Genomic DNA, 27,999 nt, shown 5'->3' with positions numbered 1-27,999 from the left:
TCAGGTTTTTTATCTGCAAAATGGAGTCAAGTAAAAATGCTGAATTCACAGGCTAATGAGGATGCCTAGTAAGGGTGCTTGGAACAGAATTTGCCTTCGGAAAATGTTAGAATCTTTTACATACTCTTCTCCCCAAATCCAGCCGTCCCCCCCCCCCCCCTCCCCACACCTGGATTTTTCACGACCTTCCTTCCCCCTCCCCTGCGACCAACAGCCACTGCCAGCCTCAGGTTATTCGGGGTATTCCCCCGAAGCCTGGAGGCTCTCCACCCCCGCCCTTCAAGCCAGGCTGAGGCGCGCGCTTGCGCGGAGTCCGGGAAAGCGGTGCTCGTTAGGAGAGAGAGGCTGGGGAAGGGGGGAGGTGAGAGGAGAGAGGGTGGAAAGGAGAGAACAGCGGAGAACCTGGAGCGACTGAGAGAGGGGGGGCGAGGGGAGAAGGGTTGGGGAGGGGTAGGGAAAGAGGGCTGGGTGGGTACGGAGGAGAGACAGTGACCCGCTGAGAAGCCCAGGAGAGCTGAGAGCCGGAGCCGGAGCTGGAACTGGAGCCCTAGCCCGACCTGGGCACTGGGAGGCGGCCGCGGAGACCCTTGCGCCCTGCAGGATGCGTCTCCGGCTCTTCTGCGTCCTGCTCGCCGCGGTCTCAGGAGCCCAGGGCTGGGGCTACTGTGAGTGCGGGGCTCGGAGGCGGGCAGGGTTGGGCCCGGGAGTTCAAAGCACCGCATTGCGGCTGGGTGGTCGCCGGTCCCTTCCCCGCCGGCGCGCGCTCGCTGGTTCGCTTTCGTCCTTCCCTGCCTCTCCCCCACGCTCCGCAATGCAGTTCGGCGGCCGGCGCGCGCGCCCGGTGCTGGGGTTGGGCTCGGAACCGGGGATAGAGTCGGCCCGGCTGGGATTTGGCACTACGATCCAAGCCAGAGCTAGTGCCTCGGTTTGAGGGTTGGGGATAAAAGTGTTACTGGTGACCCGGACTAGGATTAAGGTTTTGCCAGGGGCTGGGTTTGGGCTTGGAACTGGCCCAGGGGCTAGGGTTTGGGGTTGGGGGCTGGACTTTGGGACTGGGATCCAAGGTGGAGTTGCTGCCAGATTGATACTAAGGTTGGACACAGAACTGGTGATGGTGTCAGGACTGGCTGGGGTTGGGACCAAGGCCTGGATCTGGAATTGGTGCAGGTTTGGGGATGCTGATGATGGCACTGATGCTCAGGCTGGGCTGGATTGGTGTCTTGGGCTGACTCAGGTTCTGAAAGATGCTAAGTTTGAGATTGTGTTTTGGGGAGTACTGAGCCCGATTAATACATGGCAGGAACAGGGCTAGGGAGGGTCTGGCCTAGGAGTTCCCCCAGAAGAAGACAGCCTCCCCTGAGTGTGTGCCCCTGTTGCTGCAGCCGGGTGCGGGGGAGGGGGAGGAGATGGCTTAAGTTAGGGCTGGGTCTGCTGCTGGGGACTGAGGAGGAGGCGCTCCAGTGGCTCAGTGTGCGGGGCCTTGGGGAAGACCTGGGAGGGGCAGACCTCCCCAATATGTCTGTTCCCCCAACCCAGACGGCTGTGATGAGGAGCTGGTGGGGCCCTTGTACTATCGCTCCCTGGGTGCCTCCTCCTACTATGGGCTCTTCACGGCTCCGCGCTTCGCCCGACTGCACGGTGAGCCTGGCCCCGGGGAGCGGGGAGGGACTCTGGGGGGCTGGGAGTGCAGGGGGAGCCAGTGGTGAAAGCCCTTGTCCCCTCTCTAGGCATAAGTGGATGGTCCCCCCGGATTGGTGACCCGAACCCCTGGCTCCAGATAGACTTAATGAAGAAGCACCGCATCCGGGCGGTGGCCACACAAGGCTCCTTTAACTCCTGGGACTGGGTCACACGCTACATGCTGCTCTACGGCGACCGCGTGGACAGCTGGACTCCATTCTACCAACAAGGGCACAATGCGGTACGCCAGCGCCTGCAGACACCCTGGGGAACCGCCTCGGTTTTGCAGCCTGGGCTTGTGGGGAAGGGAGGAGGCGGGGTGAGGGCACAGGTTCGGTAAGAGCAGTGACTTCCACTCGGAGACTCGGTTCGGAAGGACTGTAAGCTCACAGGTGGGCAAGACACGCCCGGGCGACAGGGTTTAGCAAACCTTGGGAGAGCGTCTAGAAGGAGGTGACACCCGAGTTGAGCTCTGAGGAAGTGACAAGAAGGTGGGAGAGGACACCAGGGGAGGAAAATGAGCTGTGTGTGCATAAAGCCGTGAAGGCGGGAGAGCAGGGAGTGTTTGCCTCTGGAAAGTCGGGGTTGTCTGGCCGTGACAACTGTGGGCTGGGAGGCTGCGGGGAACAAGGGTGGGGACCCGGTCACTCCTCTCCTCTCCTCTCCTCCCCCCTCAGACCTTCTTCGGGAACGTGAACGAGTCGGCCGTGGTGCGCCACGACCTGCACTACCACTTCACCGCACGTTACATCCGCATCGTGCCCTTGGCCTGGAACCCACGGGGCAAGATCGGCCTGCGGCTGGGCCTCTACGGCTGCCCGTACAGTAAGAGAGCGGAGGGCGTGGGGGGGAGGGGGGGCCCGGGAGACCAGCGGGCTCCCCGGCCCCCGGCCCACCTTCGGTCCTTCGCGCAGAGTCCGACGTGCTCTATTTCGACGGCGACGATGCCATCTCGTACCGCTTCCCGCGAGGGGCCAGCCAAAGCCTGTGGGACGTGTTCGCTTTCAGCTTCAAGACCGAAGAGAAAGACGGGCTCCTGCTGCACGCCGAGGGCGCCCAGGGCGACTACGTGACCCTCGAGCTGCAGGGGGCGCACTTGCTGCTGCACATGAGCCTGGGTGAGCGACCTGGGGCGGCTGGGGCGCTGTGGCTGCGCCGCTCGCTCGCCGCACCTTCTTTCTCCGCGAAGCCGCGCGCACTCCTGAGGCCCCCTCTTCTGTTCGGACCCACCTGCCCTTTTCGTGTAGAATTTAGTGCGGAATTTCGTGCTAGCAAAACTCTGCACTCCGAGTTGGCAGAATTGGATTCCAGTCTCAGCTCTACCGTCTACCAGCGGTGTGACCTCGGACAAGGCGCCTCCCCAATCTGTCTCCTCATTGTAAAAGCATCACACACACACACACACACACACACACACACACACACACACATTAAAAAGGTATTATTTTTGTGTCTAATTAGTTTTTCATAACATCCACATGATGAAGTAGAAGCAGCTATTGTGCCCCAAGTTTTGCTGATAGACGTTCAAAGAGGTTAAATGACTTACCCTAAGTCACATCCTTGCCAATGACCGCTGCTCCATCCCAGGCTCTCGGTGGTCCCATCTCTGGATGCCCCCCCCTCCCTGGCTGCTGCTTCACCTAGGGGCTAGGCTCACTGGGGTTCTTGGTTCCAGGTCTGACCTAGCCCCACCCTATCCTCAGGCAGCAGCCCCATCCAACCGCGGCCTGGACACACCACGGTGAGCGCTGGTGGGGTCCTCAATGACCAGCACTGGCATTATGTGCGGGTGGACCGATATGGCCGCCAAACAAATTTCACCCTGGACGGCTATGTGCAGCGTTTCATTCTCAATGGCGACTTCGAGAGACTGAACCTGGACAATGAGGTGAGCAGAGCAGGAGGAGTCATTTGGTTGAGGGGGGCGCTGGCTGGGTGGGGCGGGGCACAGCACTTCTCCCCACCAAAGTAAGGCCTTGCTTCCTGGTGCCACCCGAGAACCACTGAGATGGGGTTTGGAAATCTGGATTTTGAGGATTGGGCAAGATGAGAAAATTGCACCCTGGGATTGCCCCACTCGGTAGGATTGGTAAAGACCCTGGCCTCCATCTGCATATAAAGAACCCCAGAAAGTGTTACTGACTTACTCAAGGGCGTGCAGCCAATTTGTGGTGGAGTTAGGACTAGAACCCAGACCTCAGGAGGCTCAGTGAGCTTCCAGCTTTAATACTGACATTGGGGAAAATGTGTGTTTCAAGTCTTTTATAAAAAAAGCTGCATGGTGGGGAGCTCCAGGAAGGTGCCTGCGCTCCCCTACCCAGGGAACCTCACCCTCATTCCCTACTCCGCCCGCCCACAGATGTTCATTGGAGGTCTGGTGGGCGCTGCACGGAAAAACCTTGCCTATCGGCATAATTTCCGTGGCTGCATGGAAAATGTAATCTTCAACCGAGTCAACATCGCGGACCTGGCTGTGCGGCGCCATTCGAGGATCACCTTCGAGGCCAGTGGGCTGGGGATCTGGGAGGATGGGACATCAGAGCCACTTGGAAAGCAAAGAAGTGAAGTGGGAAGAGATCTTGACAATCAGATACAAACTCAGGACCTCTCCCTCCCCAGCCAGATGCTCAAGTGGGGGACATGATGAAATTACAGGAGGTGCAAAGTCCACCCCTCTACCCCAGTTAAGAAGCGGCAGTAAAGCCATGGGAATCCCCTCTGGACGTTGGCAGGAAGGAGGCGGTCGCCATGAAGATGTTGTAGATCAGTGATAGCAAGAGAACCGAGGCCCCCTCTACAGCTGGCCGTGTTTCTAGGAGGGTGGGAAATGTAAGGGTTGAAGGTCTCCCCCCCACCCCCCCATCGCCCCCACACTGAGGGAGTGCTGTGACAAAGATCTTAGACCAGTATGAAAATGGGATTCCCAGACAGGCGGGGTGGAAACTTGTGGCCACTGATGGATCCTTGCTTTCGCCCCCAGGGCAAGGTGGCCTTCCGCTGCCTGGATCCCGTTCCTCACCCGGTCAACTTCGGAGGTCCTCACAACTTCGTGCAAGTGCCTGGGTTCCCTCGCCGTGGCCGCCTCGCAGTCTCCTTTCGCTTCCGCACCTGGGACCTCACGGGACTGCTACTTTACTCCAGCCTGGGGGACGGGCTGGGCCATGTGGAGCTGATGCTCAGTGAAGGGCAGGTCAACGTGTCCATTGCACAGAGCGGCCGGAAGAAGCTTCAGTTCGCTGCTGGTGAGGGATGGGTTGAGGGCGGGGCCTGGATTGAAGGGTGGACAGGGGCCAGAGGGATGGGTAGGAGGCCAGAGAGGGCAGAGGAGAGCCGGGGTGATTGTAGGCTTGGACTTAGGGGAGCAGAGCAGGAGGTCCCAGGGCCCTGGGAAAAGGTGGGAGTGGATGAGAGGCAGCTGGGGCTGGGGGCAGATCTGAGGGGCTACGGGTGCTGGGAGAAGCAGGAAGGCTGAGAGTCCTGGTATTCTCCAGTTCCAGGGGGTCTCTGGAGGTGTTTGTTATTCATTTATAACTCTGCAGACTGTATAAGCTGCTGGCGTTACGGATAGTGAAGAGAGACTTTCAGAGATGTCACCACTCAGTGTGATAAGTGTAACAATGGGAGGAGGAACATAGTCCACTATTGGGACACAGAGTGGGGGTGCTGCTTCCCCAGGAAAGACAGATTGCCCCTAGGGCCTGGTGCTTTCCCCACCCACAGCATCCTCCTTTCCTGTCCAGGGTACCGCCTGAATGATGGCTTTTGGCACGAGGTGAATTTCGCAGCACAGGAAAACCATGCAGTCATCAGCATTGATGATGTGGAGGGGGCAGAGGTCAGGGTCTCATACCCACTGCTGATCCGTACAGGGACTTCATACTTCTTCGGGGGTAAGTGGTGGCTAACCTGGCCAGACCCCTGACCCTGGGTGGGAAGGGCCCCACCCCCACCTAAGTCCACCCAGACGGGACTACATGGAGAGCTTTGTAGGAATAAATCCCTTTCCCCTCCGGGGCCTTGGGGACCGGAAGGTCACTGCCATTATCTATTGGCCCCCTCCCTTCCTTATGTCCGGCTCTCCCTTGGCATCTCCCTGGGGGAGGGTCTCTGGGTCTCCCCTGGGGAGGGCCTCACAGGGGTGGTTGCTCCAGGTTGTCCCAAGCCAGCCAGTCGATGGGGCTGCCACTCTAACCAGACGGCGTTCCATGGCTGCATGGAGCTGTTCAAGGTGGATGGTCAACTGGTCAACCTGACTCTGGTGGAGGGCCGGCGGCTTGGATACTTTGCTGAGGTCCTCTTTGACACATGTGGCATCACTGATAGGTATCCAGAAAGTCCCTTTCCCTTCCAGAGGTGACCCCCTCCAAAGCTCTTTCCCATGGTCTCCCAAAGGGAGTGGCCTTTCTCAATCTTTCTTCTCCTGGTCCCAGCTTTTCAGTCTCCCACCTGGAGATGATTCCTCCTTGACCTCTCACTCCTGTTTCTTCCCTTAAAGTGACATGTGCTCAGAATGGAAATGAAGCATCTATTTTTGGGGTGGTGGTGGTGTATAAAGCATTATTTGCTCTTTGGGGGAAGGGAAAACAGTGCTTGAGCCAAGGCCTGCCTAATGCCCTGCATTTAGGCTCATCATATCTGGCTAGTTAGGTGAGGTGTGTCTCATGGAGTTCTGTGTTCTCAGGAGTGGGGAGTGGAGCCTGTAGGGGTCAGACCCCACTCTCAAGCTCCCAATAAGGCTTCTTCCCTTGGTGCTGACCCCTTCCTTAGGTGCAGCCCTAACATGTGTGAGCATGATGGACGCTGCTACCAGTCTTGGGATGACTTCATCTGCTACTGTGAACTGACAGGCTACAAGGGGGAGACCTGCCACCAACGTAAGCCAGCTGGGACATGGGGAGAGCAGGAGAAGGTTGCTGGGAACATGGGGCTGCTAGAGATGGTGGGGCTGGCTCTGCTAGCCCTCTGAACCCATAACTGCTTCCTACCACCTACCAGCTTTGTATAAGGAATCTTGTGAGGCTTATCGGCTTAGCGGGAAAACTTCGGGAAACTTCACCATTGATCCTGATGGCAGTGGCCCCCTGAAGCCATTTGTAGTATACTGTGATATTCGAGGTAAGTGGCTCTGATAGGTGGTTAAGGGGCAGTTGACAAGGCTATGCTGGGGTGTGGGGAAACAGGGAAGGATTGAAGGGTGGACAGGGGCCAGTAAGATTAAACTGTGATGGGGCTAAAGGAGGGCAGAGGGAAAAGGAATTTGTAATCGAGCCTTGCAGATAAATTCCAGCTTCCTGATGTGCTCCAGCTGTCTCATCTCCAGCCTGCAATGTCCAGGGCCAGGAGCTAGGCTGGGATGGAGCTGCTCGCCACATTTATTGGCTCTGAGTTGCAGCAGTGGTGGTGGAGGTGGGCAGGGGGATGGGTAGAGAATGCCCATCTCCAGCCAAAGCTCTGTCCCTTCTCCTCCCCCAGAGAACAAGGCATGGACAGTTGTGCGGCATGACAGGCTGTGGACAACTCGGGTGACAGGTTCAAGCATGGAGCGGCCATTCCTGGGGGCCGTCCAGTACTGGAATGCATCCTGGGAGGAAGTCAGTGCCCTGGCCAATGCTTCCCAGCACTGTGAACAGTGGATCGAATTCTCCTGCTACAACTCCAGGCTGCTCAACACTGCAGGTTGGGTCTGGGTCTGGGAGGGTGAGGTGGAGAGCTGGAGGAGAGACCAGTAGGGGCCTGGGAGAAAGAAACCGGACGGTTAAGTTGGAGTCCTGGGCTAGAAGATTCAAGAGTCTGGGCTGGTTAGAAGGGTGAGAGGGGAGCCCAGAGACTAGTGGAGGAACAGGGCCTAGAAACTGCCTGAACCTCTTCCCCAGGAGGCTACCCCTACAGCTTCTGGATTGGCCGGAATGAGGAGCAGCACTTCTACTGGGGAGGCTCGCAGCCTGGGATCCAGCGCTGTGCCTGCGGTCTGGACAGGAGCTGTGTGGACCCTGCTCTGCAGTGCAACTGTGACGCTGATCAGCCCCAGTGGTGAGGGAGGCACAGGGCGGGGCTCTCAGGATGGAAGGGGCGGGGGCAGGTGAATGGCAGGGGCTGAGCTGCTGCATCTTGCCTGCACAGGAGAACCGACAGGGGACTGCTGACCTTTGTGGACCATTTGCCTGTCACTCAGGTGGTGGTGGGGGACACAAACCGCTCCACTTCTGAGGCCCAGTTTTTCCTGAGGCCTCTGCGCTGCTATGGCGATCGTGAGTGGCAGACCCGTGTTGTGTATCATCTAGTTTCTAAAATCTAGGCCACCTGACTCACTGGGTGCTTCCAGGACACACTGGCAGACACCCCAGGTCCTCCTATGATGACCCTCCCCCATCTGTATTGCTCCTTTACACCTTATTCTCTTTCATTACACTCCTTGGTTACCTCTAGTTGTCCCTCTGCCTTTCCTTCCCCCACTCACCTGAGGCTCCCTTACTCCCCCACTCTCCAATCTCCCTGACAAGGCCTTCTTCCATCTGGTTTTGTAGGAAATTCCTGGAACACCATCTCCTTCCACACCGGGGCTGCACTACGCTTTCCTCCAATCCGTGCCAACCACAGCCTTGATGTCTCCTTCTACTTCAGGACCTCGGCCCCTTCAGGAGTCTTCCTAGAGAATATGGGGGGCTCTTACTACCAGTGGTGCCGACCTTACGTGCGGGTGGAACTAAACAGTGAGCAGGCACACGGGGAGGGACGTGGGGTAGATGACGATCTCTGGGAAGAATGGGTGTAGGTGGAGGCTGGGGCAAGAGACAAGGGCAGATGCCTTGTCTCTTTTGAGGGCTTTAGATGGACAAGGCTTTTGATGACCCTGGGTTCTAGTCCAGCTCAGTCCTGAAAGCTGGCTTTGTGACCTGAGGCACCCAATGTGCCTCTCTGGGCCTTGGGCCCCTTGTGAATAAGGAAGCTGGGATCCTGAGGTATCTCCTACCTACTAGCTATGCTTCTAACCTGAGAAGGGGGGTGGGAAGCTGGCTCTAGGGACCTGCAAATTTGGGAGAGAACAGGGGTCTGAGGTTTTAAGCAGTTTTAAGTTTTGTCCCAGGCTGTAGACAAACCGGAGGGACATCCCAGGAGCTCCAGAGTGAAGAAGAGAGGTTGCATTGGGTGAGGCATCTTGGAGGTCTGAGTCCTCTCCCCCCACCCCCACCAGCATCCCGAGATGTGGTCTTCGCCTTTGATGTGGGGAATGGAGATGAGAACCTGACGGTACACTCGGATGATTTTGAGTTCAATGACGACGAGTGGCACCTGGTCCGGGCTGAAATCAATGTGAAGCAGGCCCGGCTCCGCGTGGACCACCGGCCCTGGGTGGTGCGGCCTATGCCCCTGCAGACCTACATCTGGCTGGAGTACGACCAGCCCCTCTACGTTGGTAAGCAGCTACCCAGAGGCAGGTCTGAAGTCTCCTTAACCTTTCCACCCTCTCAAGGCTGCTCTCCTTGTTTCCAGGAACCCGTGTCTTAATTCCCAACCCCCTCTGCTTCAGAGAGAGCCAAAGGCCCACCGTCCCTCTCCAGGCCCTGGCTCTAGTCCGTTATTCTAGCTCCCTTGGTTCCTTTCCCAACCCCAATACTTATCCCTGTCTCTCGCTCTACACCCATTTCTTAACCTGCCCACCCTTCCCAGGATCTGCAGAGCTTAAGAGGCGCCCCTTCGTGGGCTGCTTGAGGGCTATGCGTCTGAATGGAGTGACTCTGAACCTGGAAGGCCGTGCCAATGCCTCTGAGGGTACCTCACCCAACTGCACAGGCCGCTGTGCCCATCCCCGGTTCCCCTGTTTCCATGGAGGCCGTTGCGTGGAACGCTACAGCTACTACACATGTGACTGTGACCTCACGGCTTTTGATGGGCCATACTGCAACCATGGTCAGTGCTGTTGGTTATGGGAGGACAGGGAGCTGTGGGGTGTAATGGGATGTAGGGATGGCAGGGAAGAAAGGAAGGAGGGTGTCTCTGGGTTCCTGAGCTCTGAGCTGGGGCCATCAGATAGCTGAAGATGCTGGGTGACTCCAAAGGCATAAAGTGGGGCAAGAAAGGGGTGGTACAGCTAGCTGGTAGTAAAAGAACTCAAAAGCAACAAGCAAATAACTTCCCCATCTTCCTCTATCACCAAGGTAACGCAGGTTCCCCCCCTTGCAAGCATATCCACCTCAGGCTGCATGATGCCCTCCTATGCCATTTCCTATTTGACAATTGCTGCACCCCTAAAACATGTCTACAGCCGGGTTCTTGGTTAAAGAGAACCTAGTCATTCACCACAGCAAGATCTCTGCACATATACTCAGACTGCATCCTCCCCAAGACTGGTAGGTTACTAACGGGAAGTCTGGTGGAATAGGGAGAGTTAGGGACTTAGGGACCAAGAGAAGACTTTGGTCTTGGTTTGGAAATGAGAGTAGTGGTGAATGTACTGGATGGAGTCATGATATCTCAGTTCTAATCTTGGCTCTCCTCTTACTGTGTATCCTTAAGCAAGTCACTGCCCACCTATGAGCCTCAGTTTCCCCCCTGTAAAATGCCGCCCCAACCCCAGCAGGGGTTGGCTAAGATGAAACTGGTGGTGGTAGAAACTGAAGGCAAGTCCCAGGTGTGTGTGTGTGTGTGTGTGTGTGTGTGTGTGTGTGTGTGTGACATATACAATATCTGAATATGGGAACGGAAGCCCTGACCTCACCACCTGTGCCTTCAGATATTGGTGGTTTCTTTGAGCCTGGCACCTGGATGCGCTATAACCTGCAGTCAGCACTGCGCTCTGCAGCCCGGGAGTTCTCCCACATGCTGAGCCGGCCGGTGCCAGGCTACGAGCCAGGCTACATCCCTGGCTATGACACTCCTGGCTATGTACCTGGCTACCATGGCCCTGGGTACCGTCTGCCTGACTACCCGCAGCCTGGCCGGCCTGTGCCCGGTTACCGGGGTCCTGTCTACAATGTTACTGGCGAGGAGGTGTCTTTCAGCTTTAGCACCGAATCTGCCCCTGCTGTCCTGCTCTACGTCAGCTCCTTCGTGCGTGACTACATGGCCGTGCTCATCAAGGAAGATGGTAAGCTGCTGACAGGCTCTCCCTCAACTCCAGCTTCTTCCAAAGCACCCTTCATTCTCACAACTACTGATTCACTAATACATAAAAGGACCTAAGTGCTCTTAGAAAAAGGGGATTGTGGGACCTGAAAGGAGACTCCCTCTTTCTCCTCTCCACCCCACAGGGACTCTACAGCTGCGATATCAGCTGGGCACCAGTCCCTACGTGTACCAACTAACCACCCGACCAGTTACAGATGGCCAGCCCCACAGCGTCAATATCACTCGGGTCTACCGCCAGCTTTTCATCCAGGTGTGTGTAGAGAAAAGTGGACCAGTTCAGATCATAACTTCATGATCAAGGTTGTGGTACCCAGGAAAATGTCAAATATTTAATATTTGTAGAGCACATTCCAATTTACAGAGAATTTTCATATGTATAAATTACCTCATATGACTCTCACAACAGGTCTGTGAGGCAGTTCAGGTACACATGTGGACTTATTATCTCTGTTTTACAAATCATTAAATGGACTCAGAAAGTAAAGTGCTTCCCCAAAGTTAAACTACTAGAAAGCTGCACAAACAGGGCTCAAAACCAGGCTGTTGGGTTTTTAATACCAAATCTACATCTGGGTCCAGGGGTGGCGCACCTAGGACAAAGCTAGGACTTACCACCTGCTTGGACAGAGTTCAGAGTTCCTGGATGATCGTGGCTGCGTCTGCCTCTGGTTCTCCCTCCTGCATCTCCTTTCTCCTCCCCGCCTCAGGTGGACTACTTCCCACTGACAGAACAGAAGTTCTCACTGTTGGTGGACAGCCAGCTGGACTCACCCAAGGCCTTGTATCTAGGGCGTGTTATGGGTAAGCTGAGGGTGACAATGCATTCTGGGTAAGAAATTGTGGGTGAAGTCCCTGGAGCCTAGATGAGAGTGAAGGAACTGGGAATCACAGTGAAGGTGCTGATGAGTAGGAAATCTATGGATGGTAAGGGAGGGCAGGGTTATTGGTGGTCCAAGCCCTTTCTTTCTGGGCCTGCCTCTCCCCCAGAAACAGGAGTAATTGACCCAGAGATCCAGCGCTACAACACACCAGGTTTCTCGGGCTGCTTGTCTGGTGTTCGATTCAACAATGTGGCTCCCCTCAAAACCCACTTCCGAACCCCTCGACCCATGACTGCTGAGCTAGCTGAGGCCCTTCGAGTTCAGGGAGAACTGTCTGAATCTAACTGTGGAGCCATGCCACGTCTTTTCTCAGAGGTGCCACCTGAGCTGGATCCCTGGTACCTGCCCCCAGGTATGTCCCCAGGACACAGAAGAGGGAGGGACAACAGAGAAAGAAAATTATTCTTACCATATCGGAGGCTTCTCCTAACTGGTGCTTTCTCTTCTTCAGACTTCCCATACTACCATGATGACGGATGGGTTGCCATACTTTTAGGCTGTGAGTAGTGTGATCACTGCCCTAACCTCCTGATTCTACCCTCTGACTGTTGGCATTCCCTCCCTGCCCTGTAGAGCATGGCAGTGCAAAGAAGGTTGAGATAGGCTATGCTGAAGTAGTATGTAATTGGACTGGAGATGTTCAAATGTTTGAGAATGCTATAGACTTTTGTTTTTACGTTATAGACTTTAATCGAAATATTAAGATTGGGCTATGGCTAAGGAATGAGGAACTGGGGGTATAGTAACATCTAGAGAGATAAGAAGGGTTAACTGCCCTGGCTGGTTTGGCCCAGTGGATATAGAGTGTCAGCCTGTGGATTGAAGGGTCCCAGGTTCGATTCCAGTCAAGGGCACATGCCCGGGTTGTGGGCCCGACCCCCAGTGGGGGGCGTGCAGGAGGCAGCCGATCAATGGTTCTTTCTCATCATTGATGTTTTTATCTCTCTTTCCCTCTCCCTTCCTCTCTGAAATCAATAAAAAATATATTTAAAAAAAGAAGAAGGGTTAACTACCAGGGATGTGAAAAGAGAATATTAGAAGATGGCGGGGGATACGCCAGGAATTCAGACCTACCAGACACTAAGGAATAGCCTGATGGTTGTAGAGTGAACACTGTTGTCTGTATGTAGGAGAAACCCCAAAGATATGCTCTAATTGTTTCTTTTTCCTCTTTCAGTTTTGGTGGCCTTCCTGCTGCTGGGGCTGGTAGGAATGTTGGTGCTCTTCTATCTGCAAAATCATCGCTACAAGGGTTCCTACCACACCAATGAGCCCAAGGCCACCCACGATTACCACCCTGGCAGCAAACCTCCCCTACCTACTTCAGGCTCTGCCCAGGCCCCGGCCCCTACACCAGCTTCCACCCAAGTTCTAGCCCCAGCCCCAGCCCCAGCTCCAGCACCAGCACCAGCACCAGCCCCAAACCCAGTCCCAGCCCCTGGCCCTGGTCCCCGGGACCAAAACCTACCCCAGATCCTGGAGGAGTCCAGATCTGAATAAATCAGAAGGGCTTTAGGGACCAAGTCCATTTCCCTGAATTCCCCAGTACCTTCCTCTACCAACCCTGTCAGGGACATTTGACTCCTTTTAGCTGGTTCTGCTCATCCAGAGGATGCCCCTCCTGCCAAGTTTGGTGGGCAGAGCTACAGACGGGACCAAAGGGAGTAGCCGAGCCTCACTGCCTAAACCAATGCCCTGCCCGTTTCCGTTTCCCAGGCTCCTGGTTGTTTGCCTGCCCCAAAAGGAAAGCCTCATGGGGTTGAGACAGGTCCTTCCTGCCATCCCTGTCCCAGCTGCTGCCAGGGATTAACAGAGTGCAGGGGAGATTAACTGTCTCTCTCCAAACATTCAATCTCAGCAGGGATAGATGTGTGGGATTGCAGGGATGCACGAGGTATGGGGGGAGGAGGCTGCTAAACATATCCCCCAGCCTTCCCCCTGCCCTGCAGAACAGCTTCCATCTGTGTCCACTCAGTTGGGGGTTAGGGAGGGCTTCATCATTGGGTCCTACCCTCCTCCTCCTCTTTTGTTTTTTATAGAGACCGAGAGGCTTCAGTTTAGCACTTTAGTACCTCTGCTGCTTCAAATGCTTTAGCCAAAGCCATACAAACTTGCAACGTAGAGAAAATAATGCAGACACACTGACTAGCCAGCTCCATACTCTTCCTCCCTCTTCCAAGATATGCAATAGCCTTGATGCCTGTCAAAAGGCTTAGCCCCCTCTCCAATGCATGAGGAGCCCTTTTTCCTCCGCTCAGAGATGCTGCTTCATTTGCCCAGGAGGTCACATTCTTTAAATATATTTTTTGTTGCAAAGTCTCTAGAGAAACTCTATATATTATTCTAATTTTTAAATTATCAGTTTATATATAAAAGGAGAAAAAAGCAATCGATTGTCCTGTCCTGTGCTGTGCCCATGGTCTGTAGTTGCTTCTCCTGTGTTGGAAGTCCCATGAGGTCTGCTGGTCACTCATCCAGCCTGAGCCAGCCTCCACTCTGAAGCTGTGCTCTCAGACGGAGAGCCATTCTAATAAAACAGAGTGGCAGAGCCCCAGACTGTGCGTGGTGGCTGGTGTTGTGGTTAGCGGGTGGGGTAAGTGGAATGGTTTTAAGGGAATTTGAGGGCTTTGGAATTTCTACAGGGAAGCCTCAGAATCCTTGCATCACCTACCAGGAGCCTGACTGGTTCTTGCCAACCCTCAATCTCACCCAGCCCCCCATCTCCGTGGACAAGTGGGGATCAGAATGCTAAAGCTTCAGCTGAAATGCCCCTGTACCACCATCCCTGGATCATTTCCAGCCCAAAACACACGGAACACACCCTGCCAAAATGGATTCTGCCACTTTATTCAGATAAGAGGTCACAAGCCACAGGACTTAAAGTGCGTGAAATTCACTGGCAATAAAGCCGCACATATACCAGCCTCCCCGGCCCCCGCCCCCCACCACCTTGCTCCATTCATCATTACATGTCTGGGGGGAGGGGTTGACACCCGTCATTAAAGGTTGAGGACAGCAGGGGAAAAGGATGGGAATGCTGGAGGAGCAGGAGTATTAGTGGTCTGAAAGTGGGGAAGGAGGGGGTTGACCACAGTGATTCTGCACACTGAGGCAAGGGTGGGGTCAGTCTAGCCTCTCAAAGGCTCGATGTTATTTTTCCCCACCTGTTCCTCACGGCCAGCCCCTGGCATTTCAGGCAGACCTAACTCCTCCTCCTTCATCTGTCTATGGTTTTCCCCTATAATTTATGAGTAATTCAGAGCCTACAGTCCAGCTAGAAGGTGCCCCCAATACACAATGATTACAAACCACAGCAGATACACATTTCAGAATCATGGTGGGGCTGGCCCAATCAGGTGGGAAGAGGCTTCTGTCAGGCGCTGGCTGGGCATATGCCCTGCTGAGTGCATGTGCCCACAAGTGTGGTAAAGTGAGAGTAGGTGAGTGTGAGTGTATGTGTGTGTGTACATGTTCCACAAAAACCTCTGGGCGGCTGCTTGGCCAGAGGGAATCCTATCTCTTGCTTCATGGGACAGCCAGTGGGGTTGGAGGAAGGGAATGGTCAGCATAGACTGGGAGAGAGGGCTCGGATTCCCCAGAGGGAAGGGAGAAGCCTGCTCCCTATTCTAATACTCCCTAGGCCAGTCAGTACCTGCCCATGTCCTTTTCACCCAACACAATGCTCCTTATTCCCTGCCAGCTCAGCACACAGCCACGAACTCTTAGAGCTGGCCCTGTCTCATTAAATTCTTCTGTGTCAAGACAGCTCCTCTTACCTCCACCAGGCGATGAGACAGAACCCCTCTTCTTCCCCCTACCTCAGGAAAGGGAATTGGGCAAGGACCTCGAGACCTTAGCTTAAACTCTACCCCAATCTACAGCTCTTCTAAAAGAAATAAAGTGCTTTGCTCTGCATGAATCCCAGAGAAAATGGCACCACGGACTGGCACAGGTAGTCTTCTCGACACTTCAAATACCCTCTGCCAGCCTGTAGTGCCCACATGATGCCATCCTAAACACGTGCAATTTGGGAGTCCCTCACCCACCTCCAAACACATGTCAACTCACCCTTTCCAACAGCAGGAGCTACAGACAGAAAAGTCAAACACACCGCCAATCCCCCCCTAGTCCAGGCCTGTACCCATCTACATGGAAGAGATAAATAACAGGGCTCCATGGGCTTGGCCTCTAAGGGGAATGAAAGGCCTGAAAACAACTACGGATCCAGGGAGCCAGAGTACTCACACCCAGCCTGCATAGCCCTCCACGCTTCTTCAATAGCAGCAGAATGCCTACCTGGAGTTGCTACGCGAGAACTTTGGAAGGAGCTAAGGGCACTGGCCCTTGCTCCAGGGCATCTGAAAACGTATCCATCTCCAGAATATTCAGAGGTTTCTCAAAGCCTGCTGGGCCTCAAGCTTAACAGTTTAATTACTATTGTCAGGCTGGTTCTCACTGTCCCTGGAAGGAGGGCATTTAGCTTTCCTTCTCTCAGCATTGAATATCTATACTTAGAACCCACCCTCAGGTTGAACCCTGCCAGGAAGGAAAAGGTAGTAAGGTGACCCACCTCCCCTCTGAATTCAGTCTCTGCTGCCTGCCAAGCTCACCTTTAACCCAGACCACTCAGAAGCTGCAGGTACTAAACTTCACTTAGCCTGTCTTCTCCAGGTCTTAGGACCACAGAGAGATATGCTGGCAACCCAATTACATAAGGACCCTTGATTTGGAAAGTTATAATTACAGGCTAATGCTCGTTAGGAACCGCCCAAGTTGATTCCTGAGGCCCACCGCCTGGGTGACAAGAAATCACGCATACATCACCCACCTCCCACCTGTGCTCTCTTCCTCTGAGGCCTGAGATGCAACACTGACTTCTGCAACACTCTCTCCTGGGAGCCCAAGCCCTAGCTGCCTCTGCCTCCCCTCTCACTGAGACAGTTTTGTCTCTATTGGACACAGCTGAGGCCACACTACAGAGGAGTGGGTGGGGGTTTCTTGGTGTGAGAAACACATAGTGCAGGAAACTTGAGCAGCAGTGGTGTGTGCACAAAAGCAAAGACAGTGCTGCTACCATAAGCGCTGGCATGGAGCCCAGGAGGGCTAAAGGACATCAGTCTCCCTCTCGATCCCCACGTACTTGAGGGCATCAGCTTGGCTGTACCTGTCCCAGAGCAGGAGGAGGAACCAGATTACTATCAAGGCTTTTGTGATAAAAAAGATAAGAGTCCCTTCCCATTTCACTTCCCCTCCCACTTCTTAAAGCAGTTTTCATTGCTCCCCTTCTGAGACAAGGCACCGGAAATCAGAACAAAGACAAAGCCTTGCCCACCATGAGATCCTCTCCTGCATCCCTATCACCCACCTTAAGCCCCCAAATCAATTCCAACAGCCACCATTCCCACCCTTGGGGCCACCTCTCTAGGACCATTCCTAGCTGCCTCACCTGTAATCAAAGAAGAGCTCTTCGCCAGCTTGAATTGCCCTCTTGGCAAATATCCCAATCCGATGGTCCCCATTCACCATCACCACTGCAAACAGGACAGACCCAGGGCTAAGTTCCTAGTCAACCCCACGTCAAAAATCAGTAGTGATTCAGGGCTGATTTTCTCCAAATTCCCAGTGAAAATATAAATGAAGTGGAATTAGAAAGTAGTTAATAGAGTTGCCTCTGTGCTTTTTCTTTTTTCTTTTTCTTTTGCCTCTATGCTTTTATATCTTTCTCTGGCTAGTGATATGGAGAAAGAATTATCTTTAAAAGACTCATGTTTGTGGAAAAAATGTTTATAATGTATTCAGTAAAAAAAAAAAAAAAAAAGCAGATTATAAAACTGAGAGAATCAAAATGATACCAGACATTAATCATGATTATCTCTGGACAAAGAATAACTCAGCTATAAAAAAATTTAATAACGGATAGAGATCATAGTAAATGAAGCATACATCCCCAGTCCACCTCCCAGGTCAGTCACTGAGAACTCACCTTTGGCGTAACAGTTGGGGTTCACTGAATGGTTTGCAAATCGAATTTTGTTTCCTTTCCGGGTTGCATCCACTACAAAATCTGTATAAAGTAAACCAAGAAAGACCATGAACTCACCAGGCAACTCCACAGCTTCTTGAGCCTGAATTTAAAATCAACCAAACAGTAACAAAAACAAGACGATCCAGTGGGAATTTTAGCAGGAGCTGGGAAAGCAGGCAGTATAAGAATGCAGCTTCACGTGGGAATACCCCCTTTGCTGGAATTATGGATCTCCTCTTTCCATCTAGGGAGGGAGATTTCTGACGTATAAGTGCTCAGTGTTCTGATTACAAACACAACCTGGAAATGGAAGTTCTCCCAAAGCAAGGGAACTGGCTCATGGTGTCTCTGAGTTCAATCTCACCACCTTGCTCTGAGCATCTGTTGGAAGATTCAGAGCTGATCTGAACCTGGACCAGAACAAGGGACATCTGGTAGGAAGACATACTCAAGACTACTTTGGGATGAGAAAGAGAGACTCCATACCATTGTTGAGGTTGAAGAGGAAGCTGGACATGTATTTGTCATAGACCTTCCCTCGTCGATCAGCCTCGTCCTGAGAGATGAGCTGCAGACAGACAAGGAACAAACAGGGGGATGAGGCTGTCTGCTCAAGGCATGGTATCCTGTCCCTAGACAGGAGAGGGAGGGGCAGTGTCACATACAGGTGCTTATTGAGTATCATGATGAGAATCATAACATACCGAGCTCGGGTTATTTCCTTCCAATCCCTAACCAAGCTGTCCAGTGTTAAGGTTGAAGAGAGCCCCCCACCTGCCCCTCTTGTGTGGCCTGAACTGCCAGAGTCGAAGAAGAGTGGTTTGTTTCAGGATTGCAAACAGTTCTGTGGGATCCCCCGAGAGTCCACATGAGAACTCAGCTGAGTTATTTAGAGATTAATTCACAGAAGTCTGGACCACAGAAAAATCAGGGTTTCTCATCAGTATTTCCCCAGATAAGAATGTGGGCCAAACCGATAGCACTCACCTCACCACAGTATTCAGAAATGAACTCGTTCTTCTGCACAGACTCCTTAATGAAGGTGCCCCATCCGGCCACATCTGAGGGGGCCAGCAGCAGGTGCTGGGGAAGAGGGAGTCAAACCTCAGACTACAGGGTGTGTGTGTGCTGGGTGTGCATGTGTACGGTGGGCGGAGAGCATGGTGGAAAGAACTAGCAACTGTTCTTTAAGAGGATCTGAAAACAGAAAAAGGTCTAAGCCATTCTGTTCTGCTGGGAGGAAAAACAAAAAAGGGAGGTGGTGAAAGGAAACATGACCCCTCTTCCTCTAGACCTGTGGACCTTCACTGCTAAGTGTCAAGTAAAAATAGACCACATCAGTGACCAGTCCATCCTCTGCTCCTTTCCATCTGGCTGGTTCAGGGGGTCACTTTTCTCATCCATCACTGGGACAGAACACTTCATTAATTCAGTAAAAGTGTGTCGTTTAGGATTTACCAAGAACGTTCATGTACAAACCCTCTAAGGAGCCAGTAGAAACAGGCTGCTGGGGACTGCTCAGTCGTTCCCACTCCACTACCCGGCGGGCAATCCTGAGAAAAGCCCTCACCTTCTTGAGTCCCCGCTGGATGCTGCAGTTTTTACAGGAAACCACTTTGCAGTCCCAGTGCTCTGAGGCCCCACAGGTGAGACACAGGTCGGGGTCACACTCTCTCACGGCCAGATAGCAAGGACACTGCTTGGTATTGCACTGGGTCTTACAGCGACAGCCAGGGAAGCGATTCTGACCTGGTGGGACAACAGGTGAGGTTAGGAAGAGAAGCAGGCTAGTGCTGGGACAGCAGAAAAGTAAATGTTATGCGTTCAAGGATATTTGGCAAAATAGGAGAGACGCTCCCTTCCCAAATAGTCACATACTCAAAAATTTTCCAAAGAACATGGATTGTCTCCCAACATTCATGCCTGAGAGTAAAAAAAAGCAGGCGTGACTATGGAGATATATTTCCTAGAGATTCCCCAACAATGCTCTCCCCCCTCCTTGGTGGAATTCGGAAGGGAGGTGGATAGTGCCCCCAGAAAAATAAAATCAGTGTTTTTCACTGGTAAATTCTGATCATCAAAACAAAAACCACTTTGAGAACAGAAGACATCCGTTCTATGCCACCCTCCTCCACCCACAGCCCTCCCCTCTGCTGTGGTTAAGATTGATAACTGCTACGGGTTAGGAGGTATTTCTAGCACAAGTGCCTGGGCACTAAGTTCTGCAAGCTCTGGAGGCTGCCATCAAACTGCCTTGACGGGGGAAGGGCATGGCTAAAAGAGAAGCACTTTAGCCCCTATCCTACCTTCTGCTGACATACAGACCAACTCGATATTAAAATTCCAGATAGTAAACTAAAATATACACAGAATTGTAACCTGTACATGTTACAAAACATTCTGGAAAGGGAGGCTGTGACTGCACTGTAAGGAAAAAGATGCCCATGTTTCTTACTTCTGCCCTGGAAGGTAAAGTTGGGAAAGCATCTGTATAATTGTTGCTTTTAGAATCATACGCGTAAGGGTTTTTTTTTTTGTTTGTTTTTTTTGTTTTGTTTTATGCGTAAGGTTTTTTTAAAAATTACTTTTCCATATCTTAAGTCTCTTGTAGAACGCTTAAAACACAGCAAAGAGAATATCAAAAGGCCCATCAGCAGCAAAAGGCGCAGGAGGGGAGGGAAACCTGGGATGCATTGGGCCGGCTGTGTTGGCAGACTACAGGAGAAAAGGAAGAACTCTTACAGTCTGGGTTGCACTGGCAGAACTTCTCACAGAAATTCTGAGTCATGATGCAGGGGCAGGTGCTGTCGCAGGGGCGGTCTGGGTGGTCGCAGGGTTGGTAGTTGTACACTTGTGTGGAAGAGTTATCTAGAAGAGAAAAGAATAGACCAGGGCACTGCTGCGCTCATGCTCCCTAGCGGCCTTCCCTCTCAAGTGTCTGGGGTGCTGACTCAAAGGCTTGTTCTACCATAACCTTGGATCCACATCTAGCACCTGATGATGGCAGTCCTAGGTGATGGTTGTTCATAAGCTACAATGGCGTGATTTGTTTTGCGGCAAAAGTGTAGAAATAGCCCAGGACTATAGTGCAGCTATTCTGAACATTAAATGAAGTCTAGGATCTGGCACATGGCAAACCATGAAGGTCAGAGACCACAAGGCCCGTAACTCTACCTCCTAAGAGGTCTCCACAGCTGCAGCGAGAAGCTGAGCTGTTCTCAGCTGCTGCAGAAAAACTGCAACCTGCGGAAGCGGTGTAGGGTCAACAAGTGCAGCTGCAGGTGGGGAGAGGATGTTCACAGTTCAGACCTCGAGCTGAACTGCGGAAGAAGGCCCTGCTGGAACTTACCTTTCTTCAGCTGAATTTTCCTGCAGTGTGCAGCCCACAACCTGAAAAAAAGACAGGATGGGTCTGGGTCATGGTCCTGCGGAACCCTGCAGATTCGGGTAAAGGACAATGTGACCTGCTCTGAGGAACTGCAGTTTGGTAATTGGGGAGTGCCCTCCCAAATCACTTCAGCGAAGGCTCCTGTTCTAGGACAGGGAGGCTACAGTCCACCCCAAATCCAGCTGGCCTATGCCTCAACATGTAAGCATAAACAATATCCCCTTAACAAACAAACATACATAAAATAAGAAACAGACACAAAACAAAACCCAACCCTCTATGTCTATTGTAATCTATTGTCCCTCCCTCTCCCCAGCCTTTGGGGAGGTGGAAATGTGGGGGAGTTTCAGGATGGGGAGTTGAGGCGGCTTTTCAGAAATATGCTCTAAGTGAAGGAACTGAGAGGGAGCAGCCACGGGGCCTTCCTTCTATACCTAGAATCTGTGTCAGTCCCTTTCTTCAATAGGTGATAGTCATTAGGGAACCAAGCCAGGCAGAATGTCAATTTAAAAACTCAACAAAAAACAAAGAAAAAGAAAAAATAAAAACACAACAAAAAACTTCCAACTCTAAGCAAAGGCTAGCTAGCAAACAGAGTTATTATGCAACTTAGAAAAATAATACAAGTGCCAAAAACAAAACAACCCTAGTGGGTTGAGAAGTGAGTACAGTGATTAACTAATCACCAACAAGGAAAATGGCCTCAATGTGGAGCCATGAGGTCAGTTCATGTTCTGTTGGCCAGGAGCTTAAATGGAAAACCAAAGTTAGCTCATGATCAGGAGAAAGGCTGGGCCAAGGCACAGACCCCCAGGGAGCACTGAGAAGGCTGGCCCTCAGTTACGCAATGCCAAACGGATGGGCAGTGGCTACGGAGAGAGGCAAATGGGAAGTCCAAGGGGAGGTCAAAGCACAGGGAACAGCCTGCCACAGAAAGTCCTTTGTCCAGCCCTTGCCTGTGCTTTCTTTTCTTCTTCTGAGAAGGGTTCATGAGCTCATCTGTTGGCAGCTTCAGGATAAGTGATTCTTTGACTGCAAACTGAAAGACCTGGAAGAGAAATCAACAGAACCTGTCACTCCTTCTTGAGCTAGGCGGATATATAAGTGGCCCAGCCAGGTGCTGGGCTTAGGAGGGTTCTCGAGAGCTCCCAGGCAGCTGACTGAGCATTTCTTCAGTCACGGGGAGACAGAGTGGCAATGGCCCTGAAGTTCTTATTTACCCTGATTTGAGAAAGGAGAAATACTGAGCACAGTTATAGCTTTCCTAGTTAGCAGATTTTATCCACTGTTCTGCCTACCAAACCCTGAGTGTGGGCCGATTTTTACCAACAGTATCTCTCTCTTCTTAGGAAGGGCAACTTTTTGTACCTTGTGTAACTGAGTAAGACCTGACATACACCAGCACTAGCTCCCTCTGCTGGTATAAAGGCACCAGAGCCTTGAACTCACTTCAGTAGGACAGCATTTCGGGAAAGCTGGTTCCCTTTCATTGTGCTTCTTTCCTTTACAGCATTCATTTTTAGCATTCCTCCCCCACTCTCCCATTTTTTATTGTAAGTCTTTTTGAGATTCTGTGAAAAGTATAGACTCAGAAAAATATGCACAAAAATTGTTTTATGCCCAATTCGATAGATCTTTATGTTAACATGTGCCTCAGGGAAATAGGCTTGAGCTCCACAATGAAAGCAAAGGGCGTCAATTCACGGTTCTATTGCTTGTTCGAGGTAAAGGAAGCATGAAGAAGAGGGCACAGAGTCTCCTCTAGAAGTTAGGAGCCATGTGAGCAGGGCGCAAGCTCTGGTGTTTCTTTCTTGTTGGACGGATTGGCTTTAACACCTATCTCCCTGGCCTGTTTCTACAGCGTGCTCTCACTGCAGTCTTGTCCTGCCTTCAGAGCATGAGTGGCTACTCTCAAACCATGATTCTAGTGACGGTATGAGTGAGAAGGGCGAGGTCCAGGCCTAGCTTTTGGGGTGGTAATTAGAAAATCTTGTGACAGGATATTTGTAGAATAAAGCAATGAGGAGACTGATGCGGGAACAGCACTGCAGCTGAGGAGAAGGAGCACACTAGATAAGAACATCCCCAGAAAGACCTGGGAGTCTAGGAAATGGATACACATTTAAAAGAAAATGTTGGAACCAAAAAAGGAAGCTAAGTGTGCTGAAACATCCAGAAGAGTTAGATTGTGGCTAAAGACAGAAATAAGAATTCAGCAAGGAGAGCAGACCCCAAGCACTGCTAGGCCTGGCCTTTGCAGGAGGCCCCGTGTTTGGAGACCCACTTCATGGCCCAGAAGCACAGACTCACGAGGGACTGAGCCTGAGACAGCTTCTCTCCAGACAGGCAGCTTACAAGATGGCAAAGGGCTGACAGAGCAGTGAGGAAAGCAGGGCCCGAGCTTGTTCCTGCTGCTTTCAGACAGTACCTGCTTGCACGTCTTAGTCCCCAGAAGCCTCGCTATTGAACAGAAGTTGTTGAAGTAGGTGCCATGAAAGACTCGAAAAAGAGATTCTTCAGCCCCCGTCCATTCCACAGGCTCCGAGGGTGCTTCCACTACACAGAGCTGAGGTGGGGCTGGACTAGCCTTCTGTTTTGTGGGGGTCTGACAGCGAGAGTTAGCCTCTAAGAGAGGAAGAAATAAGAGAAACAGAAGAAGGTGGAATGCAGTTGTCATTAGTAGCTGGCCGTAAACTCAGAAGTACTTTATTTAAAAGGCAGCCTAGTTAGGAACAAAAATATCCCATCTCCACTGTTTATAGATAAACCTGTGGACAGAATTAACAATTTTATAAAACACTAGAGGCCCAGTGCACGAAATTCATGCACGGAGAGGTGGGGGTGTCCCTCAGCCCGGCCTGCACCCTCTCAGAATTTGGGACCCCTTGGGGGATGTCTGACTGCCAGTTTAGGCCGGATCCCACAGGGATCCCTGCGAGATCGGGCCTAAACCAGCAGTCGGACACCCCTCTTGCAATCTGGGACTGCTGGCTCCTAACTGCTCACCTGCTTCTCTGCCTGATTACCCCTAACCCCTCTGCCTGCCAGCCTGATCACCCTTAACCACTTGCCTGCCTGCCTGATGGCCCCTAACCACTCACCTGCTTGCCTAATCACCCTAACCACCTCTGCCTGCCTGCCTGATCACCCCTATCTGCTCGCTTGCCTGCCTGATCACTCCTAACCATCTCTGCCTTGGCCCCCGCTGCAGCGGCTTTGTCCGGAAGGACATCCAGAATGATGTCCGGAAGGTCGTTTGGCTGTCCAGTCTAATTAGCATGTTATACTTTTATTATTATTATTATTATTATAAATAGTAATATTAAGTGTTAGATGGTGATCCTGGGTTTACCAGAATTCTTGTGTGGTAAGAAGAGATCATTTTCTGTTCACTGTACCTGAAGAACTGGAGGCCCAGTCATTGCCTGTGTCCCTGTCACTGTCCCCTTCTTTAGTCTCAGCCACAGCAGAGGCTGAAGTGTTGGAGCAGGAAGCACTGACCATGTGGTGCCTTCGCCGGCGCCGACCAGAGCACTTGGAACGGGGGTTGTGGAGCATGGCATATTCCTTTGCTCCTTCCTGCAATGAACACGTTACAGATAGAAAACTGGAGTAGGCCCAGAATCACCATATTTATCCCATCATCACAAACCATCTTCATCAGTATCTGTGCTTACGTGCAATGATCCTGTCTTCTGTTTGCTCTGTACCATACAAATGCGATCATCTAACAGCCATTTAGCAAACATTCTAAAAACTTACAAACATATAGTACCTCTTCACAAAAGAGCTAACCTATAAAGCAATCTTAAAAAGATATAATCTATGCATTTTCAACTTTCCAGTGAGCTATATCTAAAATTCATTTGCATGTTAGCTGTTTGGAACTTGAGAACACATTCTCCTGTAGTGGTAATGAGGTTGAGAAAGGGGAAGGGACTTGCTTGAGAGTATATAGCTAATTGTTCCAGAGTGGGTACAAGGATCAGGATTCTTCTGTTTCAATAATAAAATATGTAATCCCTGAATTTGTGTAATACTACTACTTAATTTTGGAACTTCCCTCCAAACTAGTATATTAAATTTGGAGGAATACTGTTTCGTTACTTTATAGCTATGCTTTTTTTTTTTTAAAGACCAAATAACTATCATTCAGCTTGATTATCGATCTTCTTACCAGACTTGGTTCCCAAAGATTTCTAGCTCTTTCTAAAAACTAAAACTACATGTAAATGATAAGCATTTACCATTAATAAGGCTATTCAGAATAATATACTGTAGGCACTAAAGGAAATTCCAAAAGAAAAGTTTTGAAATGAATTGAATCTGATATTATGTGCCTATGCTATGATATGACACACACAGAATCACTTATAATATATTCTTCCTCAAAATGTTTAACATAGCCCTGGCCAGGAAGTTCAGTTGGCTAAAGCATCGTCCTAATACACCAAGAGAGAGAAAAGCATCGATGTGAGAGAGACACATCAATTGGTTGCCTCCCACACATGTACAGGGGATCGAGCCTGCAACCGAGGAATGTGCCCTTGACCATATTGAACCCAGGACCCTTCAGTCTGTGGGCCGATGCTCTATCTACTGAACCAAACTGGCTAGGGCTTTATTTATTTATTTTTAATCATTTTAGAGAGGAAGAGAGAGGGAGAGATAGAAACATCAATGATGAGAGAGAATCATTGATTGGCTGCCTCCTGCACACCCCCTACTGGGGATCTAGTCCAAAACCCAGGCATATGTCCTGACCAGGAATCGAACCGTGACCTCCTGGGTCAAAGTCAATGCTCAACAACTGAGCCACACTGACCGGGAAGAAGTCATGTTTCATTTGCACTTTATAACCCCCAAGTGCTACGTACTGTCTCACTTGGTTTGTGTTGCCAGGGACAGAAAGCCCAAGGACCATTTCCTGCTCAATTTTCAACAAAGTTAACAATAGTAGAACAGCTTAAGAACGTACCAGCAAAAGGAAGCAGTCTGTGCCACATGGTTCTGGTTCAATCTTGATTTCTTTGTTCTTGCGTTTATATACATTAGGGGTAGCATGAAAAGCTGGAAAACACAACACTGTCCTGTTTCCAAGGATTCATCCACTTGACAGGATGGGGAGGAACAAAACTGAATTAGGGAGCTAGTGTAGGAGAATCTGGAGATAAACAGTCACCATCAAAGTACACAAAATCCAATCATTTCTGATATCAACACAATCCTTTCAAAGCTAGGAGGTAGTCAGAAACAATCATGTTGCTGTTTATTCTGTCCTAACCATGCAAAGCATGTTGCACTATAACTAAACAAGTGAAAATAGATTAGTCCTTTGTAAAACCATCATCAGATCAGAAGCCGGGAATTCTATATGATAAACTAAAATAAAGACAAGGAAATGGTGGCTGGGAATAGAAAACAGGAGAGCATTTCAGAGTAGCCCCACTCACGGTGAAGGAAGCAGTCGTATTTAAAGCAGCGCCGGCAAAAAAGTGTGTGGAAGGAGTGCAGAGATTGCTCCCGCTGCACAGACTTGGCATTGGGGCCATCGATGTTGGGTGTGCACTGAGGGGGAAGTGCATTGGGGTCTGACATCTCTGTTAGCTCTCGGTACCTATTTAAGAAAAGAGAGATAAGAGTTCCTTCCAAGGGAATGTCTTAACCGAGAAAATACAGATTGAGTACTGAGGATCAATCCGGTACAGCTGGCCAAGAGAGTATGGGAGTTTTTGAGTCTTGTTGATGATGGATTGGTGTATAACTGAGTTAGTACAACATTGTAATTATACTGGGCTGGGCATATGCCTGAAGGGGAGGGAAATATTTAATAAGTATGGTGCTGGAGTAACTCTCCAGAAAAATGGCAGAAGTATAAAAAGTTCTCTGCCCAGACTTACCCAGCAAACAATGACCCTTAATATGGGAATGGGTATTTAGGGTAAGCAAGTAAGCAAGAAATAATGAGAAGTGCAGGCAAATCCTTATGCACTTACCATAAGCAAGGCTTTTTATTAACTAAATACAGGCTTGAATGAAAATTTTGCCTGATCACTCTACATGGCCTGAGAGGGGCAGCTTCCCCTACCTCTCCTTCATGTCATCTGGGACACCATTCTCAGGGAACATTGAGGCGATTGCACTGAAGATCATGTCATTTGGAAACTGTTTCTTGGAACTCTTTTTGTTGCCTGAATTAGAAAAGACAAAAAGCTCCTGAGTGCTATCTATAATCAGAGTATGCAAACAAAGCTGTTTGGTCATTTTTTCTTTTGTCACAGCATTTTGATTAGAGCTGCTTTTTTGTTGTTGTTGTTAATCCTCACCCGAGGATATTTTCCCATTGATTTTTAGGGAAAGTGGAAGAGAGAGGGAAAGACAGAGAGAAACATTGATGTGAGAGAAACACATTGATTGGTTGCCTCCTGCATGAGCCCTGACCAGGGCCCAGGCCCAGGAGGAGCCTGCAACAAAGGTAAGCACCTCTGACCAGAACCCAACCCGGGACCCTTTGGTCCGCAGGCTGACACTCTATCCACTGAGCCAAACCAGCTAGGGCTAGCGCTGCTTTTTTAACCTAACGATTGGCTGCTTAGGAATATATAAGAAAGTCAAGGTTATCTGGACTTCTCTAATAGGCTACCAGTAAATAAGGAAATCAGAGTCTTCTACATATTAACAACAAAATCCACTGCCCAAGATAGAATATGGAGGTAAAAACCAGAGTTTTCATAGAGAGACCTGAATATAGAAGAACCCTACATGCTGAAGAACAAGACTGATATTATAACTTTATTACAATGAAAGAGACACTATTCCTAGACATATAGTATAATTAAGTAATGTAGAGTATAATTAAACATTAAATATTTTTTTAAACATTAAATATTAACAAC

General features: G+C 50.9%; 2 protein-coding genes across 4 annotated transcripts in view; one reads left to right on the top strand and one right to left on the bottom strand.

Moving 5' to 3' along the window:
* Positions 1-488: 488 nt before the first annotated feature.
* On the top strand, positions 489-14,388 carry CNTNAP1 (contactin associated protein 1). Of its 2 annotated transcripts, XM_079798505.1 has the most exons (24): positions 489-665; positions 1,537-1,638; positions 1,728-1,921; positions 2,358-2,505; positions 2,595-2,798; positions 3,387-3,571; positions 4,043-4,186; positions 4,664-4,925; positions 5,424-5,573; positions 5,835-6,006; positions 6,451-6,557; positions 6,679-6,798; positions 7,156-7,359; positions 7,557-7,713; positions 7,804-7,931; positions 8,208-8,393; positions 8,876-9,097; positions 9,352-9,591; positions 10,415-10,768; positions 10,932-11,059; positions 11,517-11,610; positions 11,797-12,042; positions 12,142-12,189; positions 12,868-14,388. In XM_079798505.1, exons 1-24 carry the CDS (start codon positions 602-604, stop codon positions 13,188-13,190), a joined length of 4,182 nt encoding a protein of 1,393 aa, XP_079654631.1. In that variant the 5' UTR covers positions 489-601; the 3' UTR covers positions 13,191-14,388. The 2 variants fall into 2 exon arrangements, with proteins under 2 accessions (XP_079654631.1, XP_079654630.1); XM_079798504.1 differs by having other exon boundaries at positions 11,797-12,189.
* A 175-nt stretch (positions 14,389-14,563) lies between these two features.
* EZH1 (enhancer of zeste 1 polycomb repressive complex 2 subunit) overlaps positions 14,564-27,999 on the bottom strand; it is a 28,475-nt gene continuing 15,039 nt past the window's right edge. For both annotated transcript variants that reach the window (XM_079798529.1, XM_079798530.1), the window contains exons 8-21: positions 27,192-27,294; positions 26,557-26,720; positions 26,082-26,173; positions 24,502-24,682; positions 23,532-23,728; positions 22,060-22,151; positions 21,065-21,105; positions 20,458-20,583; positions 19,286-19,464; positions 18,703-18,798; positions 18,202-18,283; positions 17,674-17,754; positions 17,137-17,221; positions 14,564-16,854 (exon numbers count right to left, since the gene is read on the bottom strand). In XM_079798529.1, the coding sequence (XP_079654655.1) occupies positions 16,794-16,854; positions 17,137-17,221; positions 17,674-17,754; positions 18,202-18,283; positions 18,703-18,798; positions 19,286-19,464; positions 20,458-20,583; positions 21,065-21,105; positions 22,060-22,151; positions 23,532-23,728; positions 24,502-24,682; positions 26,082-26,173; positions 26,557-26,720; positions 27,192-27,294 (1,580 nt within the window). In that variant the 3' untranslated portion in view covers positions 14,564-16,793. The remainder of the gene's footprint in view (positions 16,855-17,136; positions 17,222-17,673; positions 17,755-18,201; positions 18,284-18,702; positions 18,799-19,285; positions 19,465-20,457; positions 20,584-21,064; positions 21,106-22,059; positions 22,152-23,531; positions 23,729-24,501; positions 24,683-26,081; positions 26,174-26,556; positions 26,721-27,191; positions 27,295-27,999) is intronic.

This window comes from Cnephaeus nilssonii (assembly GCF_951640355.1).
Source record: "Cnephaeus nilssonii genome assembly, chromosome: 19".
Classification (NCBI taxonomy): Eukaryota; Metazoa; Chordata; class Mammalia; order Chiroptera; family Vespertilionidae; genus Cnephaeus; species Cnephaeus nilssonii.
The sequence above is the reverse complement of the archived record's forward strand: the minus strand, read 5'-3'. Positions and strand labels throughout refer to the sequence as shown.

Coding starts and splice junctions, on each gene's coding strand:
- CNTNAP1 (XM_079798504.1), top strand. CDS start 602: ATGCGTCTCCGGCTCTTCTGCGTCCTGCTCGCCGCGGTCTCAGGAGCC. Junction 1,922..2,357: donor ACCAACAAGGGCACAATGCG/GTACGCCAGCGC, acceptor CTCCCCCCTCAG/ACCTTCTTCGGGAACGTGAA. Junction 7,932..8,207: donor TCTGCGCTGCTATGGCGATC/GTGAGTGGCAGA, acceptor CTGGTTTTGTAG/GAAATTCCTGGAACACCATC.